The following is a 21,128-nucleotide window of genomic DNA, read 5'->3' as shown; positions in this document are numbered from 1 at the left end:
TCTGTCTCTGTCTCTTTCTCTCTGTGTCTCTCATGAATTAAAAAATTAAATCTTTTAAAAAAGACATTGAGATTTTGGTATTTATTACTATAGCCCTGGGAACCTGATACAGTCTATATTCCCTGTAGTGTGCAACCACTGAACTCTCTACTGTGCTGGCTCAATAGTCAGCTAACAACTGATCAGAAGTTTCCACAAATGCTTGGAAATAGTAATTCTTCTACTCTTTGCCAAGGAGCTCTGTGTGTGTGTGTTGAGGCTAAGGCAATTTACCAGTCTGCCTTGGGGTTCATTTCTTGTTTGTACAGCCTCAAGGTCAGCCAGAGGTAAGGGATTGGGGCCCTATCAGGTCCTTCCCCGGCTTTGGATAGCCTCAACATGTACATGGCTTCCTGGTTACTCAGGGACATGTGAACACTTTTCAAAGGCCCTTCGGGATGTTTCAATCCTCCAGATCTGCCTTTTAAATTTTAGGCTGGGATTTTTTTCACTAAAGTGGCATTGCTGCTGTAGGCAGCTGTTGTGTTAATCAATTGCAGTTGACTATTTCAGACAAATGCCCTACAGATAGGGATTTTCCCAGAGCAAGCTCTGAGTAATGTCTAAGCCCTGCAAATGGGGCTTTTTCAAAGATAGGAGATATTTGAGAAGAATGCGCTGGAGACGGTACTCTTCGAGGGGCTCTTGGTCTGTCCCTGCGGTACTGGGAGTTTTCACAGCTACCATGATATCAGGGCTGCTGGTTTTCAAGGCTGCTTTAGAGCTGAGAGAAGGAGGATTGGAGTAGACAAGCTAAAAAACCCACAAAATTCAGACATTTTTCTTGAATAAATTCTCCTCAAATTGTTACAAGTCTTATATTAATTTCTAAAGTAAAGAAAAGGTTTATTTTGGCAAATTTTCCAGTGTTTTCTTGCTTTTTATTGAAAAGCAGACAAGTGGGGATCCTCCATCTGCCATTGGAGCTGTCAAAGTTATTTTTAAGTCAGGGCTACAAAAAAGTAGAGTTTAGACATTAAGATCATGAACTCTGGAATAAGATGGAATTAGAGGCACATGAATTGGATACATTCCTAAACTTCTATAAGCCTTTTTTTGCATATCTGTACAATTGAGTTGATGGTATACACTCAATAAGACTGACACTTTTCGATCTGCCATCATGACAGATCTTTTCCTAGTAGATCAATTATAGAAAAAGAAAAAAATATAAAAAACAGTAACACTGCAAACCCTTGAGAGTGGCATGTCACTGTAAAATTTGATGTCCTTCAAAATGTCTCCTCCACATTCCCAGTCTTCTGTTTCTTAAGTTATGTGTAAGAAGGCACTGGCATGGCATTTTCTTGTTTAGCCTTTTAGAGTTTCTGTCCAATGGCTGAGCTTAGCTCATCTATATATATGCTGTGTGGAAGATATTCCTTCAGGCATTGCAGGAGCTATGTCAGGGAACCTAATATTGGATGATTTTTGCATATTTTCCCTTTTGATGCAGTAGTTTCACATAGAATTTTCAAGTATATGCCCCTCAGACCAGGGGAACTGTTTAAAGAGTGCTTTCCCTGAGTTTGAAGAATCTCTGATAGTCTTGAGAAAGCCAAAATGGGGACTGATACCTCAACCAAGTCTCCAGTTTCACATTCTACATTTTCAGAATCATAGACATATCTGAATACTCAGGACTCCAGGGATGCATGAGATGGCATAGCCTTTTGCTTTCTGTATCAGTTGGAGCAGCAGAACCATTAGGAAATTTGTATCTGTATCTTTGTCTATTTATCTATATCTGTATCTACATCTGTAACAATATCTACATATATTTCTATTTATCATTATATCTATATCTGAATCTCTCCCTAATTACACACCTTTATAATTACAAGAATTTGTTTGTTATAAAGATTTGACATTATGTAGTTGTGGGAGCTGATTAATTTGTCTCTGTTAGGGCTATTGCCTTCAAGTCTCCTGCTGGGAAGTTGAAGTTCAAGGAATCCAGAAGGAATGACAGGTGTGAAAGTAGGGAAGAACAAGAACAGGCTGGAACCTACAGGCATTTTCTTGGAGCCCAAGAGAATGAACTGAAATCTGTGTCAGTTCTCATTATCACTAAACTTGATAGTGTGGCTACATTACAGAAGTTGGGGTCCTTCATCACAGAGCTAAACATACACTAGACCCTGAAGTTGGTGAAGCTGAAAGATCTTGGTGAAGGTGGAGCACTTGAAGCCTTGGTCACCACATCATACCAGTGAAGTAAGCCAGCAGATACATGATAATTACAGCAAAGAGGTAGGCCATTGTATACAAGACGATGTATGACAGAAAAATTGTACAGAACACTTGTTAAAAATGGCAGGGACAGATTTTATTCGAGCTACTGTAGTAGAGAAAAGAGAGACTTCAGTCTAGAACTGAGCCTAATCCCAAATGTAGCAAAGATATCTAAGGATGTACAGCCAATGGGCAGAGTGAGAAGGTCAGTGGATGGAAATTACTAAGAGGAACTTGATTACATATCAAGGGTGTGGGTGTTCTTGCTAAACTGGTACTGAACAGGCCAGGGATGCAGCTTAGTTGAGAAGAGTGCTCAATGGAGCCTGACTAAAGTTTGGTCAAGGAACTACCAAAACAACTTGTCAATGGAACTACCAAAATAACTGCTGTTGCACTTGTGTACTTTAACTCTCACACAAGAATCGTCCTTGTGGTCCATTCTAACTGAGAAATTTGTCAAATGTAGTTCAGGCTAGCCAAAGTGACACACCGAAAAGCTACCATACTCTTATTTGGAGGCCATAGTTCTTCCTCTTGTCTTATTTTCCTGCTGCAAGATTCAGGGCATGGGTAATGGATTCTCTTATTGTCTCTCCTGAAAGCAACAAGTAGGTGGGAGATTAATGGGCAGGACATTGGCTAACTCTCCCTCCTATTTCTAATTTTTTTTCGTAAGTTAAATTATATTTTACTCTTTTAAAAAACATTTTATTATGATAAAAACAATTAACATGAGATCTATCCACTTAAAAAATTTTCAGTGTGCATTATTGTTGACCATAGGTATACTATGGTACAGCAGACCTTTACAGTAGTCATTTTATTTAGCTTAAACGTTATGACTGTTGATTAATAACTTCCCTTTTCCCCCTCATCCCATGGTAACCACCTTTCCAGTCTTTGATTTGATAAATGTGACTATTTAGATGCCTCATATAGGTGAAATCATGCAGTACTTGTCTCTCTATGTCTGGTTTACTTCTCATACTTTGTTTCTATCTTAAGGTGAGCTTTCTGGTCTCCTTCCCTACTCCCAGGTCTTTGCTTTCTGGGATGGGATGAGAGGTATGGTTTCATTGGGGAGAGGACGTTGTCATATTTATTGAGAGGTATACAGTATTTTCAGTGGCTTTTCTTGAATGCAATCTGCCAGAAAATAGCTATAGCCAAAAAAAAAAAAAAAAAAAAAGAAAAGAAAAGAAAGAAAACATAAACAATTTCCTTTTTATTCACTCTTAGAGGATAATTTGAAAATAATATACTTCCAAGGCTGGGGGTGTGCCTCAAGCTTATAGGGCTTTGCAGATACTCAGAACAATGCTTTGTGTTGTAAAGCCAACAAAGAACTACCAAGATCCAGGCCTTGCTCAGATGTTCAGAAACTTCCTTCCCTCCATCTGTGGGGTTAGGCTTTCTCCTATACTTCAGGTTCACATCTTCCTGTGTATGACCCAGGCTACCAGAATGATGGCTGGTTAAGGGACAGTCTTATGTTGCAGGGTTTTTCACTCTCTCACTGTATTAATTGGTTTCCATGAGCCTGATGAAAGGTAAATACTTTGTTTCTTGAGAGCTTAATGGTAAAAAATGGTAGGAAAAAGGCATAGGTTAAGTAAGAGGAAAGTAAGTGAGTTACTCCTCAGTATTTATGGGAGGAAGTCAATAGATGATTTTTAAAGTTGAAGATATTTAGTATTAAAAGTCTTCCCATATTATTTAGAGTTATGGAGGCAACTATCGAAAATAACTAAAACCACACATAAATGGTTGTTTCCAGAGAAAAGAACTGGAAATGTATTTGGAAAGGAATGAAATTAGAGTAAGAAACTCCTGTTTTTTGTTGTAATACTGTTTTATGAAATTCCTTTTTCCATCTGAATGTATTATTTTGATAATAATTAAGAAACAAGTGAAACTGAACCCTTCCAAGTAACTTTACATTATTTTGCTTGGATGCATCACATATATTTTGTTAATGATTGAAAATAGGCTATATTTAACAAAGTGGAACAAAAAGGAAAGCACTGTTTTATTTCTGAGAGTCCATGAACATCCTTTTCAGCAACTTGGGCAGAAAAATTCAGAAATTATAATTTATATATATTTTTATATTTTGTAAAAAATAATTACAGTGGATAAAGAAGATACAACTTCAAAGAATGTTTGGATATTGCTTGGGCACAAGGTTTTTAATTGTTAATATAATTGGTGTAGGAATTTTTGTGGCCCCAAAAGGGGTATTGAAAGACTTGCATGAATGTGGGGCTCTCCCTGTGTATTTGGCCTGTCTGTGCCCTGTTGTCCATGATGACCACTTTGCTCAGCAGAGATAGGTATCACCTTCCCACGCAGTGGAGCTCACTACTATTTTCTCAAAAGATGTTTTGGCAACTTGATCTCTTTCCTGAATCTCTGGACAGCTTTGTTTCTGGGGCCAGGGTTAGCTGCCAGCCAAGCCCTACTCCTCGCTGAGTATAGCATCGAGCCTTTTTTATCCCATCTGCTTTGTTCCAAAGCTGCCAAAGAAATGTCTGGCATTAGCCATATTGTGGACTGTGGGAATTCTGAATTCTTGTGGTGTGAAAGAGGTGACTTGGCTTCAGACAGCCAGCCTAGTGCTGAAAATGGCCATACTCGGCCTTATTTCCCTGAGTGGAGTGGTGCTGCTGGTGAGAGGAAGGAAGGAGAATGTAGAAAACTTTCAGGACTCTTTTGATACTGAGTTTCCTGAAGCCTCCCAGTTTATAGAAGCTGTTTTCCAAGGATATTTTGCTTTTTCAGGCGGGGGATGTTTTACATTTATAGCTGATAATTAACAATTCATTGAGGAAGAAAATCTCAAGTCATGACATTGCAAGCAATGTGCAATGTACATCATTTTTTTATATTTTGAATTTTATTTTAAGTACATGATGATTCAGTGTTTATTCTTCTTTCTTACTTTCTAAATTGAGTCAGAATATGGCAGTCTTGTACTTACCACCCAGTCTTAATGTTTTCCCCCATTCATTCAAAAGTGCTTGTTTTATTGAATGACTTCTTTTATTCAGCTTTCTTTTCTGGGACCAGAGATATGAGATCTCCATGTTAATCTGGTTTCCTTTCTGTCAATGGATGAATTCTGAGGTTGTGGGTATATTCTCCAGGAATGATCCAATGCCAGATTATGTTTGTCTTGTGAATGGTTGTGACACATTTATGCTCTGAAGTACTTTTAAAGAGAAGAGAATCGTAAATATAATTGTCCAGAGGCCAGATTTAATATTTTCCCTTCAATGTCAAGACAAAAGATTTCTCTCTTCATTTTTGAAATTAGTCTCTTCTCTTGAACTCGACTCTTTCCCTCTCACCTCCTCAGGGATCTTCCCTATTCATTTATTTAATTTTTTTCCAACTTCAGTTCTTTTCCTTGACATTTCGACATGAAGTAGGCTCTACTCTTAAAACACATATTTCCTTTAATCTTAGGACCCCCTGGGTGCCTGGGTAGCTCAGTTGGTTAAGCGTCTGCCTTTGGCTCAGATCACGATCCCAAGGTCTTGGGATTGAGTCCCTCATCAGGTTCCCTGCTCAGGGTGGAGTGGAGTTTGCTTCTTCCTCTCCCTCTGCCCCTTTACCCCTCCCCTCTGCTTCATTCTTTCTCTGTCTCTTTCAAATAAATAAATAAAAATCTTTTTTAAAATGTTTAAAAAAAATTTAGCGCCCCCACCCCCCCGTCACTGATGTGTCCATTATGCATTACATTATTTGGTCAGCAAATATCGTTTTAAACACTGATATTTTTGAAACCCTATAATAGTTCCTTAAAATGAGTAAGATATATTCTTTACTCTAAAGAGGTTAACAGTTTAATGGAAAAAGCAATATCTCGATTTTGTCTGACCTCTGCCACTTGTGAGCTGTGGCAAGTATCTTTACCTCTCTGGACTTACTTTTTTTTCCTCCTTCATCTGAAAAACAGCCATTTTGACTTAAAATCAGTATAATTCTGTCCTGATAAGCAATGGCATGATAGTATTTAACAAGTGGTAATAAAAGAACAATGTGATTACTATGAGAATTCAGTAGATGGTAAGATCACCTTTTGTTGTGTTATCTAAAAAGTGGCAACTTTCACTGAACTCAGAAAATTCCAGCAGTAAAATAATGTGAGTGAAGCCGTGGAGACCAGAAGTATGCAGGTACATATAAGACCCATTATGTCATCTTGGGTGACTGCAAAATGGTCTGCATCTGATGAACTGGTTAAGATAGGATTACTAAGGCAAGTATATAGAGAAAAGTAGAATAAAATAGCATAAGGTTAGAGACAGATGACTGGAGTAGGCCAACTTTTAGGCGGTAGGTGGAGAAAGAAGATGCAATGAAGAAGCCAGACAAAGTTGAGAGAATTATAAAAGAAAAATCACCCTATGTTCCAAAAAAAGGGTGTAATCAACATGGTGAAGTGCTTCAGAAGTTGAGGAGTGTGAGGATTGAGCAGAAGCCATTTCACTAAGTAAGAAGTCATTGGTGAACTTTGGACATGAGAGGAAAGTCAGTCTGCATTGAGTTAAAAAGTGAAGCATTGACAAAAGAAAGCCATGAGATGAAGTTACTCTTTTAAGCAGTTTGTGATTAAATGTGCCAGTGCAATTTGAGAGGCTAGAAGAATTAGCTCAACTCCCCCTTTCTCTCTCTCACTTCGTTGGTCTCTCTTAGAAGGATAGAAGAGATATCTCTGACTTCTGTTTCATTCATCTTGTTCCATTGCCAGAGATGTTTCACTGCTAGATAATTTTTCTCTGCTGAAAATAGATTCACAAAATTTACTAACCTATAAACTATTATAGAACTCTTCACAAGCAGCTGGCAGTGAAAAAAGCCGGAGGAATTTCAGCGTATGCTAGGATTGTTAATTTACTTAATAAACTTTAAGTACAGCTAAGTTCTAAGTAACACTTTTGCCTGTAAAACGTTGGTATGTAGGCAGCTGACTTAACATATTGTAGGAACATCTATCTTCTAAGTTCAAGACCAAGGATATTCACGGTCTGGCCATTATAACCTTGAATTATGTTATGTTATATTATATTTCTTATCCTCTCTCTATAAATCTAACACATAATAAGAAAGAGTAAAAGGCCCAGAGGAAAGTATAGTTAATCCTGAAAGTTGCCTTTATGCTTGTTCAAAACCTTTGACTAATAACCATCTTTATGACTAACTTATGAAGTGCTAGGCATTTGATTGGAATTTTATTGTCCCTATATTTTCCATTCTCCCCAATATACAGGTAAGGAAATTGAAACCTTAACAGTTAATAAATTGTCCAGAAGCCCACAACTAGTAAATGGTTGAGGCATCATTTAACTGAGAACACTCTAATTCTTTACTCTTCGAGTGCTTAATCAGCTCATATGGGTGTACACCATGGACATTACATTCTACTTCTGGGCAGATGCAAATGAAACAGATTTGACATATGTCAAAGGACAGATATTTATTCATCAGAGAGACTAGGCATTAAGTAACAGAAACCACACACATCGGCTTAAACAATAAAAGAAGAACTTGCTGGAAGAATAATGCCGTCTTTCAAGGAAGACCAGAGTTACTGATCTTCAGGAGCATCAGGAGTTAGGCAAGCTCTGAGACTTAAAAACTAGATTTATCAGCCCCCTTTCTTTTCTGCTACTGCTATGTTGCCTTTTCCCTCTTTATCTCAGTTTTGTTGACATTTAGTTCAAATTCTTGCGAGGAATCTTCGTGTATGCTGACGGTGACTGGCTGTCAGTGAGTCCTAGAGATCTGGACTCAGTTCTATTACCAGTAGGCAGGGCACAGGGTCATATTTTATACACAGAACTATAACGTTCAATTCTTCATGTCAGGGATAATTTTCAGAGAATGGCAAAATTGGGGAAAATGGTATAACAAATGGAATAATATTTGAAAATAAGACTATTCTGGAAAGTCCATTATCTATGATGTTAAATCATGACCTCTCTCCTTTTTTCCACTTAATACTGACATAAAGGGAAGGCAAAGAGCCTACAGGAAAAGAAAATTTATGACTGATTCTTTTACTCTCTTCATATATGTTATGAAAGTACTCTCTTCATATATGTTATGAAAGTACATAGACTAGGACAGTTTTGCTAGCCAAGGAAAGCTTCCTCTCCTATGTTCCCAGAAGAAGTTATGATTTTGCTGAGATCTGAAAGAGGAGTAAGGGTCCAGCTTCAGCAACTAGGAAAGGAAAGAACATTCCACATGAGAGAATGGATACAGAGGTCATGACACTTTTGAGAACCTGAAGAAAAGCCCATGAGCCTCTGACACAGACAGCAAAGGGGACCATCAAATTATCATATAATATATTCTCAAAGCCCTTGATCCCTTGAGGTTAGGCTTCATGTTTGTTTTTGCTCACTATCATATTCTACTACCAGACTACCTTGTACCTAATAGATGAGGTACAAGGCACAGGTAGGCTCCAAACCGTACAGGGCCCCATGGACTCAGCTTTGATATTCATTCTTGTGATTTTCTTCAGAAATATTACCATCTAGAAGAAAAATGAGGAAAATTTCCCCCCCTTTCTGCACTTATCACCGAGCTCAGAAAGGAGATAGTTGTGTAGCAGCTCACCATTGTGTTTTGTGTATGTGTGTGAATAAGTGTGGCGGTGGCCTGGATGCTTTGCAGGAATTCCAACTGATAGTTAATGCATGAAGCAATATTAAAGATAAATTTAGGGCAGCTCGGGTGGCTCAGTGGTTTAGCGCTGCCATCAGCCCAGGGCCTGATCCTGGAGACCTGGGATCGAGTCCCACATCGGGCTCCCTGCATGGAGCCTGCTACTCCCTCTGCCTGTGTCTCTGCCTCTCTCTCTCTCTCTCTGTCTCTCATGAATAAATAAAATCCTTTAAAAAATGATAAATTTAAGACATAATTTTTACCCATCGTGATTTTGCTGTTTTATGTGTTATAGGGGAGCTGAAGAAACCCAGAAAGATGATTCCAAGATGCATATCTACTGCATTACCTCTGGTGACTATCATATATCTATAGGTTAGTATTTCCTACCTGACTGTTCTGATACCCAAGGAAATTCTCTCTTCAGGTTTGTATACAAGTGACTAAGGCAATAAATAATAATAAGGACAGTTCTGGTCATTTTAGCACATGTAAATATCACTTTAACGGGCAGACTGCTGTTTGTTTTTAATTATTTTATATAGAGACTCAACTTGCAATTCTCGAAAATAACGAAGAGGCCAAAGAGTATGATTTGGCTTAGGAAAGAATTTTCTAGTTAAGCAGCTAATATGGAAAACCATATTCCTGGTGATATGGAAAAATACTTGTAATGCTGACATATGATGCAGACTAAGTTCAAAATATTTATATTCCTTTCGTGATCTTCCCTCACCGTATTGACACTATGTAATCTGTACTTTCATCAGTCTATTAAAGCTTTTACCATATTGATTTTCTAAATGTTCTTCTACGTGAGGGGTACCTGGGTGGCTCAGGTCATGGACCCAGGATCAAGCCCCACGTCGGGATCCTTGCTCGGTGAAAGGTCTGCTTCTCCCTCTCCCACTGCAGCTCCCCGCTGTTTGTTCTAGTTCTCTCTCTCTTTCTCTGTCAAATAAATAAGGAAATAAAATCTTTTAAAAAAATGTTCTTCTATGTGACATAAAGAATGATAAACTTGAATTGTGGAATATTAGCAGTTAAAAGAATAGATGATAATAGTGAATTGATGGGTATAATTAATAGCAATAATGCATAATATAATGTATATTATAAATGACTCTAAAATTTATGGTGACCAAGTGGCCCTGAACATATTGGAAATATGCAATAAACTTCTGAGATAAACTAGCATGCAGTACCATTAAAAATAATCTTTTTTTTTTTTTTTTTTAGAACTAATCTTTGAGTAGCTATTACTGTTTCGGTAAATCTTTGAAGCACTGGAGGTAAATCTAAGAGAGGTTTAATGTAAGTGTCCTAACACATTTTGCCTCCATTCTTGTGTTAGTGTCATGCAGGAAGCTGCCATATGCATGGTATTAGTGTTGATTTACAATGGTCCAGCTCTCTTAGGGAATTGTAAACTAGACATGATCAAGATTCTGAGCATCTGTGGGGGGAAAAAATGCTAAATTGGATAAGAACAATTAGTGATTTATTAACTACTTTGATTATGTAAAGAATAAATTTACAAAATTAATTATGGGTGTGGTCAGGACTGCTGATCAGCTGACCCAGACTTTATGGTTCATTGATTCTGGCATGTGTAATGACTGCCGGTGTTCTGGTCATACTGGCTGTTAAAAATTATGATGATCTCATCTGGTGCATCCTAATAGTTGCAGCAATTCTATGAGTGGCACAATTGTTCCACATGTGTGGAAGACCCACCAGTGTGGAAGATCCACCAGTGTGGAAGACCCATGAAGTGTTTTGACTAATGCTTGTGATTTGGTTTTTAATGCTTACTCTTCTAGGCATATAATCCTCAGACCTCGTTTAGATTCTGAAATAATTCTCTTGAATTCAAACATCCATCTTTTATTGTATTAGGAATTTAAAATAAGAAAATAATCAGAGCTATACACAAAAAATATATGCATAAGAATAACCATCATAGCATTATATATAAGACAAAAAATTAAGGACCACCAAAGTATCTAGTAGAGTTGAAGGAAATAATTTATGGAGATCCATATAATAGGCCATTCTGAGCTTTTTCAAAGATCATGTTGCTATGAATATTTAAAGTAAAGAGACAATGTTTATAATGTAACAATGATGAAAAGTCAGGATCTATTACGATATAAAACAGAAGGTAAGGGGTACCTGGGTGGCTCGGTGGTTGAGCATCTGCCTTTGGCTCAGGTTGTGATCCTGGGGTCCTGGGATCGAGTCCCACATCAAGCTCCCTATAGGGAGCCTGCTTCTCCCTCTGCCAGTGTCTCTGCCTCTCTGTGTGTCTCTCATGAATAAATAAAATGTTTAAAAATAAATAAATGGAACAGAAAGTACATAGTTAATGGTCAAGATATGCTGGAATGATCTTGTGGGTGGTTTTTGCTTTATTCTTTTCTAGATTTCCCAAATTTTCTTTAATGAATGCATGAACTGTGTAATTTATGCAGTGAAAGAAAGAAATTATAAGCAAAGGAAATAAATTCCTAAATTAAAGAAATTTAAGGATTAAGGAGTGAATGTTTTCAATCAAATGGGTATATTTAAAAGACATGAAAAGTTCCAAAAGAATATAGAATTATCTAAGATGTGGTGTGAATTGGGTGCTACGTAGTCTTTGATGAACATTGAAAAAAATTGTACCAAGCTGTGATACATATTAGATTCTGTAGTTTATGTGGAAAAAGAACCAGTGCTATTAATCATGAAGTGTTTTTATCTGTATCAATGTTAGAGCTCTGACCTGTTTCTTTGCTGATTCTTCTCTTAGAAGAAAAAAATAGCCTTAATTTTGAATAAGCTTTGTAACCCAGTTGGAAGGATGTCCCTCTAGAATGAGGTGTGTGGAAATGTCATAGTGGGAAACCCTCGTTCCTGCCTTTTTCAGCTTGAGGATTTCAATGTTATCGAAGTCCTGCTAAAACACTCCTGACAAGAGTGCTCCCATTTAGTAGAACCTTCCTGAGGGTTCCATGTTATCATTAAAACTAGAGAATATTGGCATGGTAAGAGTGAATCTAAAACAGTAAATAAATTGCATGGGAGCAGAGGCTAAGGAGGTTCCCCTGACCAAAAATAGCCTGCAGGTATCTAGCCAACCAAATGTGGTTAGAAATTTATTATTTATTTATTTATTTATTTTTATTTATTTATTTGTGGTTAGAAATTTTGAGAGGAAAACAGAAATGTCAGAATCACTTACAAGTGAGTTGGTGTAATCATTTTGAGAGGGTAATTTTGTAATATCTTACTTATTTAAGAAGGTATCACCTTTGGACTCATAGTCCCACTTCTAAGAATTTAAGAAGAGAACTGCACAACTACTAAGACCTGAAGAATATGTCCATTAAAGTACATCTTATATTAGCAAAAACAAACAAACAAACAAACAAACAAAAAACAATAACAAAAAACTTGAAAATCCACCAATTGCTAAATAATTTAATTATATAATGGAATATTGAGAATTATTTAAAATAATTAGATGGATGCATATATATAATATGATCAAGATATATTGGAAAGTTAAAAATAAAGCAAGTGTCTGAACACACATACATGTACACAACTAACATGGACGCTTATATATGCTTAGAAAATTTCTGAAAGAATATCCAAAAAGAGGGTAACAGTAGTTATATCTGGGGTGCATGAATGAAGGGTTGGTAAGGAGAGAGACGTTTAGTTTTTACTTTATGTTTTTCACTGCTATTTATTTTACTTTTTACCAAAACATATATAAAGAAATATTTAAAAAAAAATGCCATGAGGAAAAGAATAAAAAGAGAAAAAAATTACTTGTGGAATAGAGATAAAGATTATAGCGGAGTTGAACTAGAACCTCATCTAATTATAACCAACTGGGTTTGTAGAATGCATGACAGGAAATCAAAGGAGAATAAGGACTTCACTACTGGAAAGAAGTATTTCTGAAATGTGTTTGAAAATGGAAAATGTGGGGAGGTATGGGTGTCCAGGAGGAACAGCCAATAATATCTTATTTGAAATGAACAATAAGTGAGACAGGAAATAGTTTATTATTGTTTTAAAAGATTTTATTTATTCATTTGACAGAGAGAGTGAGAGAGCACAAGCAGGGGGAGAGGCAGAGGGAGAAGAAGAAGCAGACTCTCCATGGGGAGCCTGATGTGGGGCTCAATCCCAGGATCCCAGGATCATGACCTGAGCTGAAGGAGGATGCTTCACCAACTAAGCCACCCAGGTGCCCCCAGGAAACACTTTAAAACAGGACCCAACATTGTAGGATAGTTCTAGAGAGAGAAGTGAAAACAGCACTTAATAAGGCTGTTTAAAATGGGTTCACAAATGAAGATTTTTAGGAACAAGAACCATTAATGATAATTTAATTTTGTCATATTGAAAAGGCTTTACTATCTGTTATAAGTCATTTCATTGATGTCCTAGAGGCAATGTTGGCACCAGGGCAAAGCACTAGAGGACACCTACTCCCAAAGATACTAGATCTTGGTGTACTCACTCCATTGAAAAGCTGAGAACCTATTTTTCTATATCTGAATGATCTGTCTTAGCTTATATCTATGTAATAGGAATTGGACTCAGAGTCTCATAAACAATGGATATGCATTTCTTTATTAACACCTTTTTGTGTGTGTGTTTACTGACTTATACTGAAAGAGTGTTTATAAGAGCTCTTCACTTTTGAGTATGAAAATCAGAATATTCTCTAATAGTTGGTCAATAGGAGGTTTCTTAATCTCAGCACTACACATTTTAGACCATATAATTTTTTGTTATGGACAGCTTCCTGGCACTGTTGGATGTTTAGGAGCATCCTTGGCCTCTACCCACTAGATGCCAGTAGTAACCTCCTACCTCCTCCGTTGTGACGATCAAAAAAATGTCTCCAGATATTGCCAGATGACCCCTGAGGAGCAAAATCAATTCCCATTGAAAGCCACTGATCTATAGTTTAGACAAGCAACCAAATGTCATCAGTATTTTAATCTATGTATAATTTGTTTTCTCTGTCTACAGGTTTGATTTTTAAATTTCTCTTAAGTATTTCAAATAGAAATATTTGATATTTCTAATACTTGCATCCTGATGTGGAGACTTTGTAAGGCTCATTCCTGTGTCAGTAATATTGCACTGTGCTCTTTTGACTCTGATTGCAACTATTAGCACTCTGTAAACTCGTTTTAGAAAATAAGCATGCAATCTTCGATTCAACCATCCATTTCACAGGTCTTATTGAAAACTGAAACAATATTTCTGAGACTTTTGAAATGCTAGTTTTTATAGAAAAGAAATTGCCCGCAGGAAGTGAAGTTTCTGGTCTATTGGTGACAATGTGTGAGATGATAAGCATTTATGATACAGTGTGATACGGCTAAAATGTACATGTGTGTATGGTGTTAGGTCTGTGTAAAATAAGCAGTGAAATTAAACAAAATTTAACTTTCTTAATTCCTTTTGAATTTTCTGCTTTTATTCAGAAATAATCTTTAAAGGTTTATCATTAGTTTCTGGTTCTTAATACACTGCCTTTTGTGTGCTCTTATTTTTTTTGCAGATGCTGTGGCTATAATGTGGACTGACAGAGTTATCCCCTCATTAACGTGAGTTATTCCTTGTAGTATGTCTGCCTCAATATTTAGCAACCTTCTGGTTAATGTATTTGAATACTCAAGAGTGACATATATGCCTGGCCAAGAGGGCCAACTGCCTTTGTTATTTAATATGCTTAATCTTCACTCCTCTCCATTTGTATCTGTGCTAGTACTTGTCACTATGGCATCCATGGCTATTGTCTCTACAAACCTAATCTGATAAACTATCTTTATTTTGTAGTTTCTATTTGGTCTGTATATTGTCAATGATAGGAATACTAAAACTGCGATACCAAGAGCCCAATCTACCTAGACCTTATAAGGTAAAAGTGAGTTTTCTCATTTTTTCTTTGTGAAATAAAATGTATCAGGTGTAACCATATTTGAAGACTATATTCAGAACATCTGTGGGTAGACCTTCTCACTACTACCAAATTGTGAAGCGCATAAAGGTAGTCTGGCCTTAGTTTTCATGTTTATTGGGTAGATTTTCCTCAGTCTAAAATCTCCTAGGTTCTGTTAGGTTTACTAGAGGGAAGGCTAGTCTTCTGGGTGATTAGACAGATCATGATGAGTCTTTTGGCCAGAGATTACTTTGTTTACCAATGTAGCTCCCTATGCACATGGGTATCTTGCACACACACGGTCAGATTTGGCAAATGCGAAATAGAAGAGACAAGTGCTGCTGTGGGGTCACAGGTGATAGCACCTCCTATCCTAAAACATCAGCTTTTTTTTTTTTTTAAGACTTTATTTATTTACTCATGAGAGACACACAGAGAGAGGCAGAGACACAGGCAGAGGGAGAAGCATGCTCCATGCAGGGAGCCTGATGTGGGACTCCATCCAGAGACTCCAGGATCATGCCCTGAGCCAAAGGCAGATGCTCAACAGCTGAGCCACTCAGGCATCCCCTGAAACATCAACTTAATTTGATCACCAAAAATTACATCCTTTCCACTTTACTTACTTTGACTTACTCTCAGTCTGGATCAGGAAGTTTTTTGTTTTTGTTTTTGTTTTTACAGGAGAGCCTTTTAATCATAGAAAAGGAAAAAGAAATAAGCAAAAATTTAGGAGCATAAGAATACTACTGGAGAAACATGGCCTTGATGCTCTGATTATCAGAATAGTCCTGGTGGGCTAGGCATCGTGTTAAAAGCTTTGCTTCCATTATCACATGTAATCCTCTCAGTAAAACAAAAGGTGGATACTACTCTTATCTTCATTTTATAAATGAGGAAATTGGTTTAGAAAAGTTGTTACTTGCCCAAGCTCGCACAGCATGGAGTAGAGGCAGGACTGAAATCTAGGCAGTCTCTTTGGAGTGTTTGACTTTTAGCAGATATAAACAACTGTAAGAAATATATAATATAAGAAATTTAAGAAAGAACACAGGGAAGGGGCACCTGGGTGACTCAGTTGGTTAAGTTTCCAGCTACTGGTTTCTGCTCAGGTCATGGTCTCAGGGTTGTGAGATGGAGCCTTGTGTCAAGCTCTGCACTCAGCGGGGAGTCTATTTGGATTCTTTCCCTCTTCCTCCCCCGCTACCCTTTCCCCTGCTTGCATTCTCTCTCTCTCTAAAATAAATAAATAAAATCTTTTTAAAAAGAGAGAAAGAACATAGGGAAAAAGAAAGCAATGTTCTAACCATCAACCTTGGTTGACTTATAACCATCTTTTGTATTCAGTCCTTCTACTTTTTCCGTCCAGCCATCCTGTAACTTTAGCATATTTGAGAAGCAACTATATCTTAAGTATCTTACCAGGTATTCTGGGTGCAGAAAGGAATAAGACATGGCTCCTGCCATTAGGGCATAATCTATCTGGTCAAGTGAACCAAAAATCATAGTATGATTATTGCCACGTGGTAACCTTCAGAGAGTGTTCAGAAAATACATGAAGAAGGAGGAATCACCTGTTATTTAACCTCTAATCCTCATTTTCTTCAGATCTAGAATGGGAATAAATAATGCCTACACGCTAGGAATGTGGAATGTAAGCTAAGACATGCAAACAGTCCAGAGTCTGACATTGATGGTTATAATGATTTATATTATTATTTGATACACATTTGCATCAAAAAGGAAGGCAAGGGCAATTATAAGTAGTTAATGTTTGTCTTGAATGCCATATGAATGCTCTTTTCTTTTCCCTCAGTTATTTGATAATTTATATGAGCTGTGAGATGACAAGTTATCTTTCTCAAGAGTGTTTTAAAAATTAAGAAGAGATTTTTGTTTTTTGTTTATTTAATGTAAGCTCTACACCCAACTCACCACCCTGAGATCAAGGGTCTCATGCTCTACTATCTGAGACAGCCAAGTGCCCCAAGAGGAAATTCTTAATAAATTTCCCAAGGGAATGACCTTCTAGTTAAAGGGTTTAATAAATATGAAAATAGTTATATTTTGAGAGTATAGATTGGAATCTATTTATTAAAGATATATTAAAAGTGTCTGCCTATTGAACGTTCTCCCTAGGTTGGTTTATGTTTGGTGCAAGACACTTCACAGTCCTAACACAAAGCAGGTACCAAGAATAGGGCTTCAAGTTTTTTGGCTAAAACAAAAACAAAAGTAAAAATCCACTAGAAATAGGGAGAATGGTCTTGGCTGAAGTTTTTTGTTTTGATTTTTTAAAATATCCTGAGCCTATAAAGTTATAATATTTACCTGTCAATATCTGCCTAACAGAGGGTCCAAGGATACTTTGTGTTTTTGACATGAATTTCTTGCTGCCTTGAGATATTTTCCCAGGAAAATTGTGCCTTTCATGGAGTTCTAGGAGCAACTTCTTAAGGAATTCATTCTGCCTAGATCAGAAGATGCTTATCTTACTAACAAATGATCATGATTATTTCCACTCAAGAACAGTCAAACATTGTTCATTTCTTTCAACAATACCCTGACAAAGAAAGTCTTCAACCTACTAACTACTAAGCCAGATTTATTTAAACTCAGATAACTTAGCCCATTTTCTATCATTAGCTTATATCTTATTTTTTTGTTTATATAAATATACAGATACATTATATGGATTTTCATATTTTATTGTTTGAATTTTGCTTTTTTTTTTTTCCAGATGTCTTTTCCATTACCATTGGTAACAACAGGTAACAGGTAACAACAGCTACCTATGTTTGGTTTTGATCCCTTTGGTGAAGTATCCACATATACATTATATCTACGTGTGTCTCTTTGTTCTCAATGGACTTCTGTATTACAGACCTTTAATATATTTCAAATTGAGGCTGATTTGGTTTGAAAAGATGACATGCTATTTACAATTGCTGTTTAATATTTGCATCTCTGATGTGTCTGAAAAACAGATGCCAGAAGTAGAAACTTTAAGAAAATAGCCTTCAGAAACATGCCAAATTAAAAAAAAAAAAAAAAAAAAAAAAGAAAAAGAAAAAGATCAAGAACCTGATGGAGCATTAGTGATGAAATACCCATGGTAACTTTCATTCTCCAATGAAATAGCATATAAAGGCATTCCCCTGATAGTACCTAGCTATACAAATCATGCAGAAGTCATTGTCTAACTAAAGCTGTTTTGGTTAGCCTTGCTTGATACACTGATGATATTTTTCCCTCTTCCATTTTTTTCTGCACCCTAACCTTTTACTACCAAATTTGTGGTGATTTTGTGATAAAAGTTAGCAATTAAAATTAAAAAGCATTCTCTTCATCATTTTGAGTCCTTCTAATGGTCCTGATTTAAAGATAAAAGAATAACCCCATTTGTCTTAGCTTTTCCCTACCAGTGGTATTTTTTCAACCTAAAAACTATTTTGAAGCATGGGTTTTAGGTTATTTTCCTTTGTATTCCTTCCTCTGAATTCTGAGGTGCCTTAGAGGAACAGGTTTACCATGTCTTTGTTTGATTAAAATGTGATTTACTTATGACTATGGAGTTGTGTATATGAAGTGTGTGTAACAGATGTAGAGTGGATCGTATCTCGGTTATGGCGCTTACTTGGTATCATTCAATATACAAAATCTGTCTACTTAGCTTAGAGTTTTAAAGGATCTGGGTTTGGAGATACCCTTTTGGAAAGCACAGGGGCAATGTGGGAAGATGTTCAGTGACATTTGTTAGCCAACTCTGCTTCCCATCCCCTCTCATCTTTTAGCGGTGGTACCCACATATGTCAAAGAACTTCCCAGGTACCATCCCCTGGTGTGATGACTAATTTTATGTGTCAATTTAGCTGTGTTGTGGTGCCCAGATATTTGGTCAAACATTATTCTGGAAGTTTCTGTGAAAGTGTTCTTTGGATTAAATTAGCATTTAAATCAGTGGACTTTGAATAAAGCAGGTACCCCCTCCATGTGTGTAGACCTCATCCAATTAGTTGAAGGCTTTAATAGAAACACTGACTTCTCAGCAGATGGCATTGGGACTTGATATGCAACATTGACTCTCAAGCTTACCTACCCACATGGCAGCATCGGGACTAACTGGCCCCCATAATCCCATGAGGCAATTCTTTAAATTTCTCTCTCTCCTCTCTCTCCTTATATATATGATATATGATATCCTATATGTTCTGTTTCTCTGTAGAACCCTGATTTTTCCCAGCCAACTCACATACCCTATTCTTGCTCACTAAGGACCACCCCTACCTGGTCTTCACACTCCATCTCCTTTTGGCATATTGTTAAACATTTTCGCATCTAGACAATAACATATTCAAGTTAGCAGGATAGGTACAGCAACACAGTACGTGACAAAGTCATTCCTGGACTTTAGTTTCATAGAAATCATTTACATTTTTCAGAGTCAGGACCAGAACTTCAGATTCTGGAGACCTGGGAGATATTTAAATTACAAGTGAGAAGATCACAGATTTGATTAATATTAGAATTAGAAAAAAGCTTAAATGTCTCCAGCATGCCCACAAAGTAACTCACCTGCCTGTGCCTATATACCCCTGGGGTAGAGGGTCATACTTATTAAAGATGCCTATCCTATCTCTGGATAGTTCTACCTTCCAAAAGCATTTCTTTTTTTTTTTTTTTAAGATTTATTTATTTATTTATTCATGAGAGACACAGAGAGAGAGAGAGGCAGAGACACAGGCAGAGGGAGAAGCAAGCTCCATGCAGGGAGCCCGACGTGGGACTTGATCCCGGGTCTCCAGGATCAGGCCCTGGGCTGAAGGCGGCGCTGAACCGCTGAGCCACCCGGGCTGCCCTAGGATCTTTTTATGTTAAGAAATGTCTAATTTTTTGTGTCGTAAATAACATATGCTTTTCTAGATACAGTCTGATTATGGCAGGGTAGACCACAGCTACCATGTCCCTTGTTCTAGACATTACAGTTTTGTTCGCTGTTTTGGCCCCAAAGTCTTTCCTATAAATTATGGCTTGAGACATGCCTACTCTAAGATTGTGTGGGATAGATACCCCCTCTGCAAGTCTGTAAGGTAGATAAAAGTTCCCAGGGAAACTTTTATTTTAATAAGATGGTGAGAAATCATCTTGATGGTAGCAAAAGCCAGGGTTTTAACATTTGCCTTTCAAGGAAAATTACAACATGTATTTTTATATGGTTTTTATATATGTACATATATTTATACATACAAATATATATTTACACATTTATATGTATATATATAGGAAATAAGATCTTCTACAATGTTTGCATAGCAAATCTTCTGCTTTCCAATTCTTTTTGTATCACTCAGGACCATGAATGCTTCATTTTCCTGTCATATTTACTTTAAAGGGAGTCTGTTTTGAAGCCAATCTGTCAAGAATTCCTTTGATCACATTAAGCAAGGGACTTATTTGCTATACTCTGAAGTGCAGTTAATGACACGTACCTATTTGACCCAAGCATACTGTGGAAATTAATAAGTTGTACATGACTGTACTTTGAAGTTTAAAAGTGATCTCATCTCTATTGTGTAAATAAGGACCTTAGAGATATTAGCTCTTGTTTGCATCATGAAATCAGCAAAGCAGATGACCTCTGAGGAACTTTGACTTCCTCTCTAGCCAAAGCAGGTTTAGAATAGGTCTGAGAGGGTGTATTGTTTCTAGGGTTGGTTAATATAGCAAATCATAAATTTGGTGGCTTAAAAACCCAGAAATTTATTCTCTCACAGTTTTGGAGTCCAGAAGTCCAAAATCAAGGTGTTGTAAGGATTGGTTCTTTTTGGAGGCCCTCAGGGAGGATCTGGTCGATGACTATCTTCTAGCTCCTAGTGGTGGCCGGAATCCTTGGCATTCCTTGGCTTCTAGCTGCTTCTACCTCTGTTTTCTCCCTTGTGTCTCTGTATGTCAGATCTCCTCCTTTCACTTGTAAGGACACTCACCCTAAATTCAGGATGATTTCATCTTGAGACCCTTAATTACATCAAAAAGACTCTTATTCCAAATAAAAGCCCATTCTGATGTTCCAAATGGGTATTTTTTAGGGGAACTACTATTCAACCCACTAAGCTAGGTCTTCCTACTCATCAAATTCAATTCCCAATTTGCAGGGTATTCTCTGACAGCCACACAGGCTGATTCATATAGGCTACCCCATTTTTACTTCTTT

The 21,128-nt window shown here is 37.0% G+C and overlaps 1 protein-coding gene across 1 annotated transcript; it reads left to right on the top strand.

The window, feature by feature from the left end:
- The first annotated feature begins 652 nt into the window (after positions 1-652).
- On the top strand, positions 653-18,169 carry SLC7A13 (solute carrier family 7 member 13). The gene is given in 10 exon segments (XM_038579861.1): positions 653-700; positions 4,410-4,522; positions 4,524-4,592; positions 4,594-4,765; positions 4,767-5,083; positions 9,252-9,385; positions 14,537-14,785; positions 14,788-14,828; positions 14,831-14,937; positions 17,706-18,169. Coding segments are annotated over 10 exon segments (1,479 nt in total). The 3' UTR covers positions 17,935-18,169.
- The last annotated feature ends 2,959 nt before the right edge of the window (positions 18,170-21,128 follow it).

Source organism: Canis lupus, chromosome 29 (genome assembly GCF_011100685.1).
Source record: "Canis lupus familiaris isolate Mischka breed German Shepherd chromosome 29, alternate assembly UU_Cfam_GSD_1.0, whole genome shotgun sequence".
In the NCBI taxonomy this organism is placed as follows: Eukaryota; Metazoa; Chordata; class Mammalia; order Carnivora; family Canidae; genus Canis; species Canis lupus.
The sequence above is the reverse complement of the archived record's forward strand: the minus strand, read 5'-3'. Positions and strand labels throughout refer to the sequence as shown.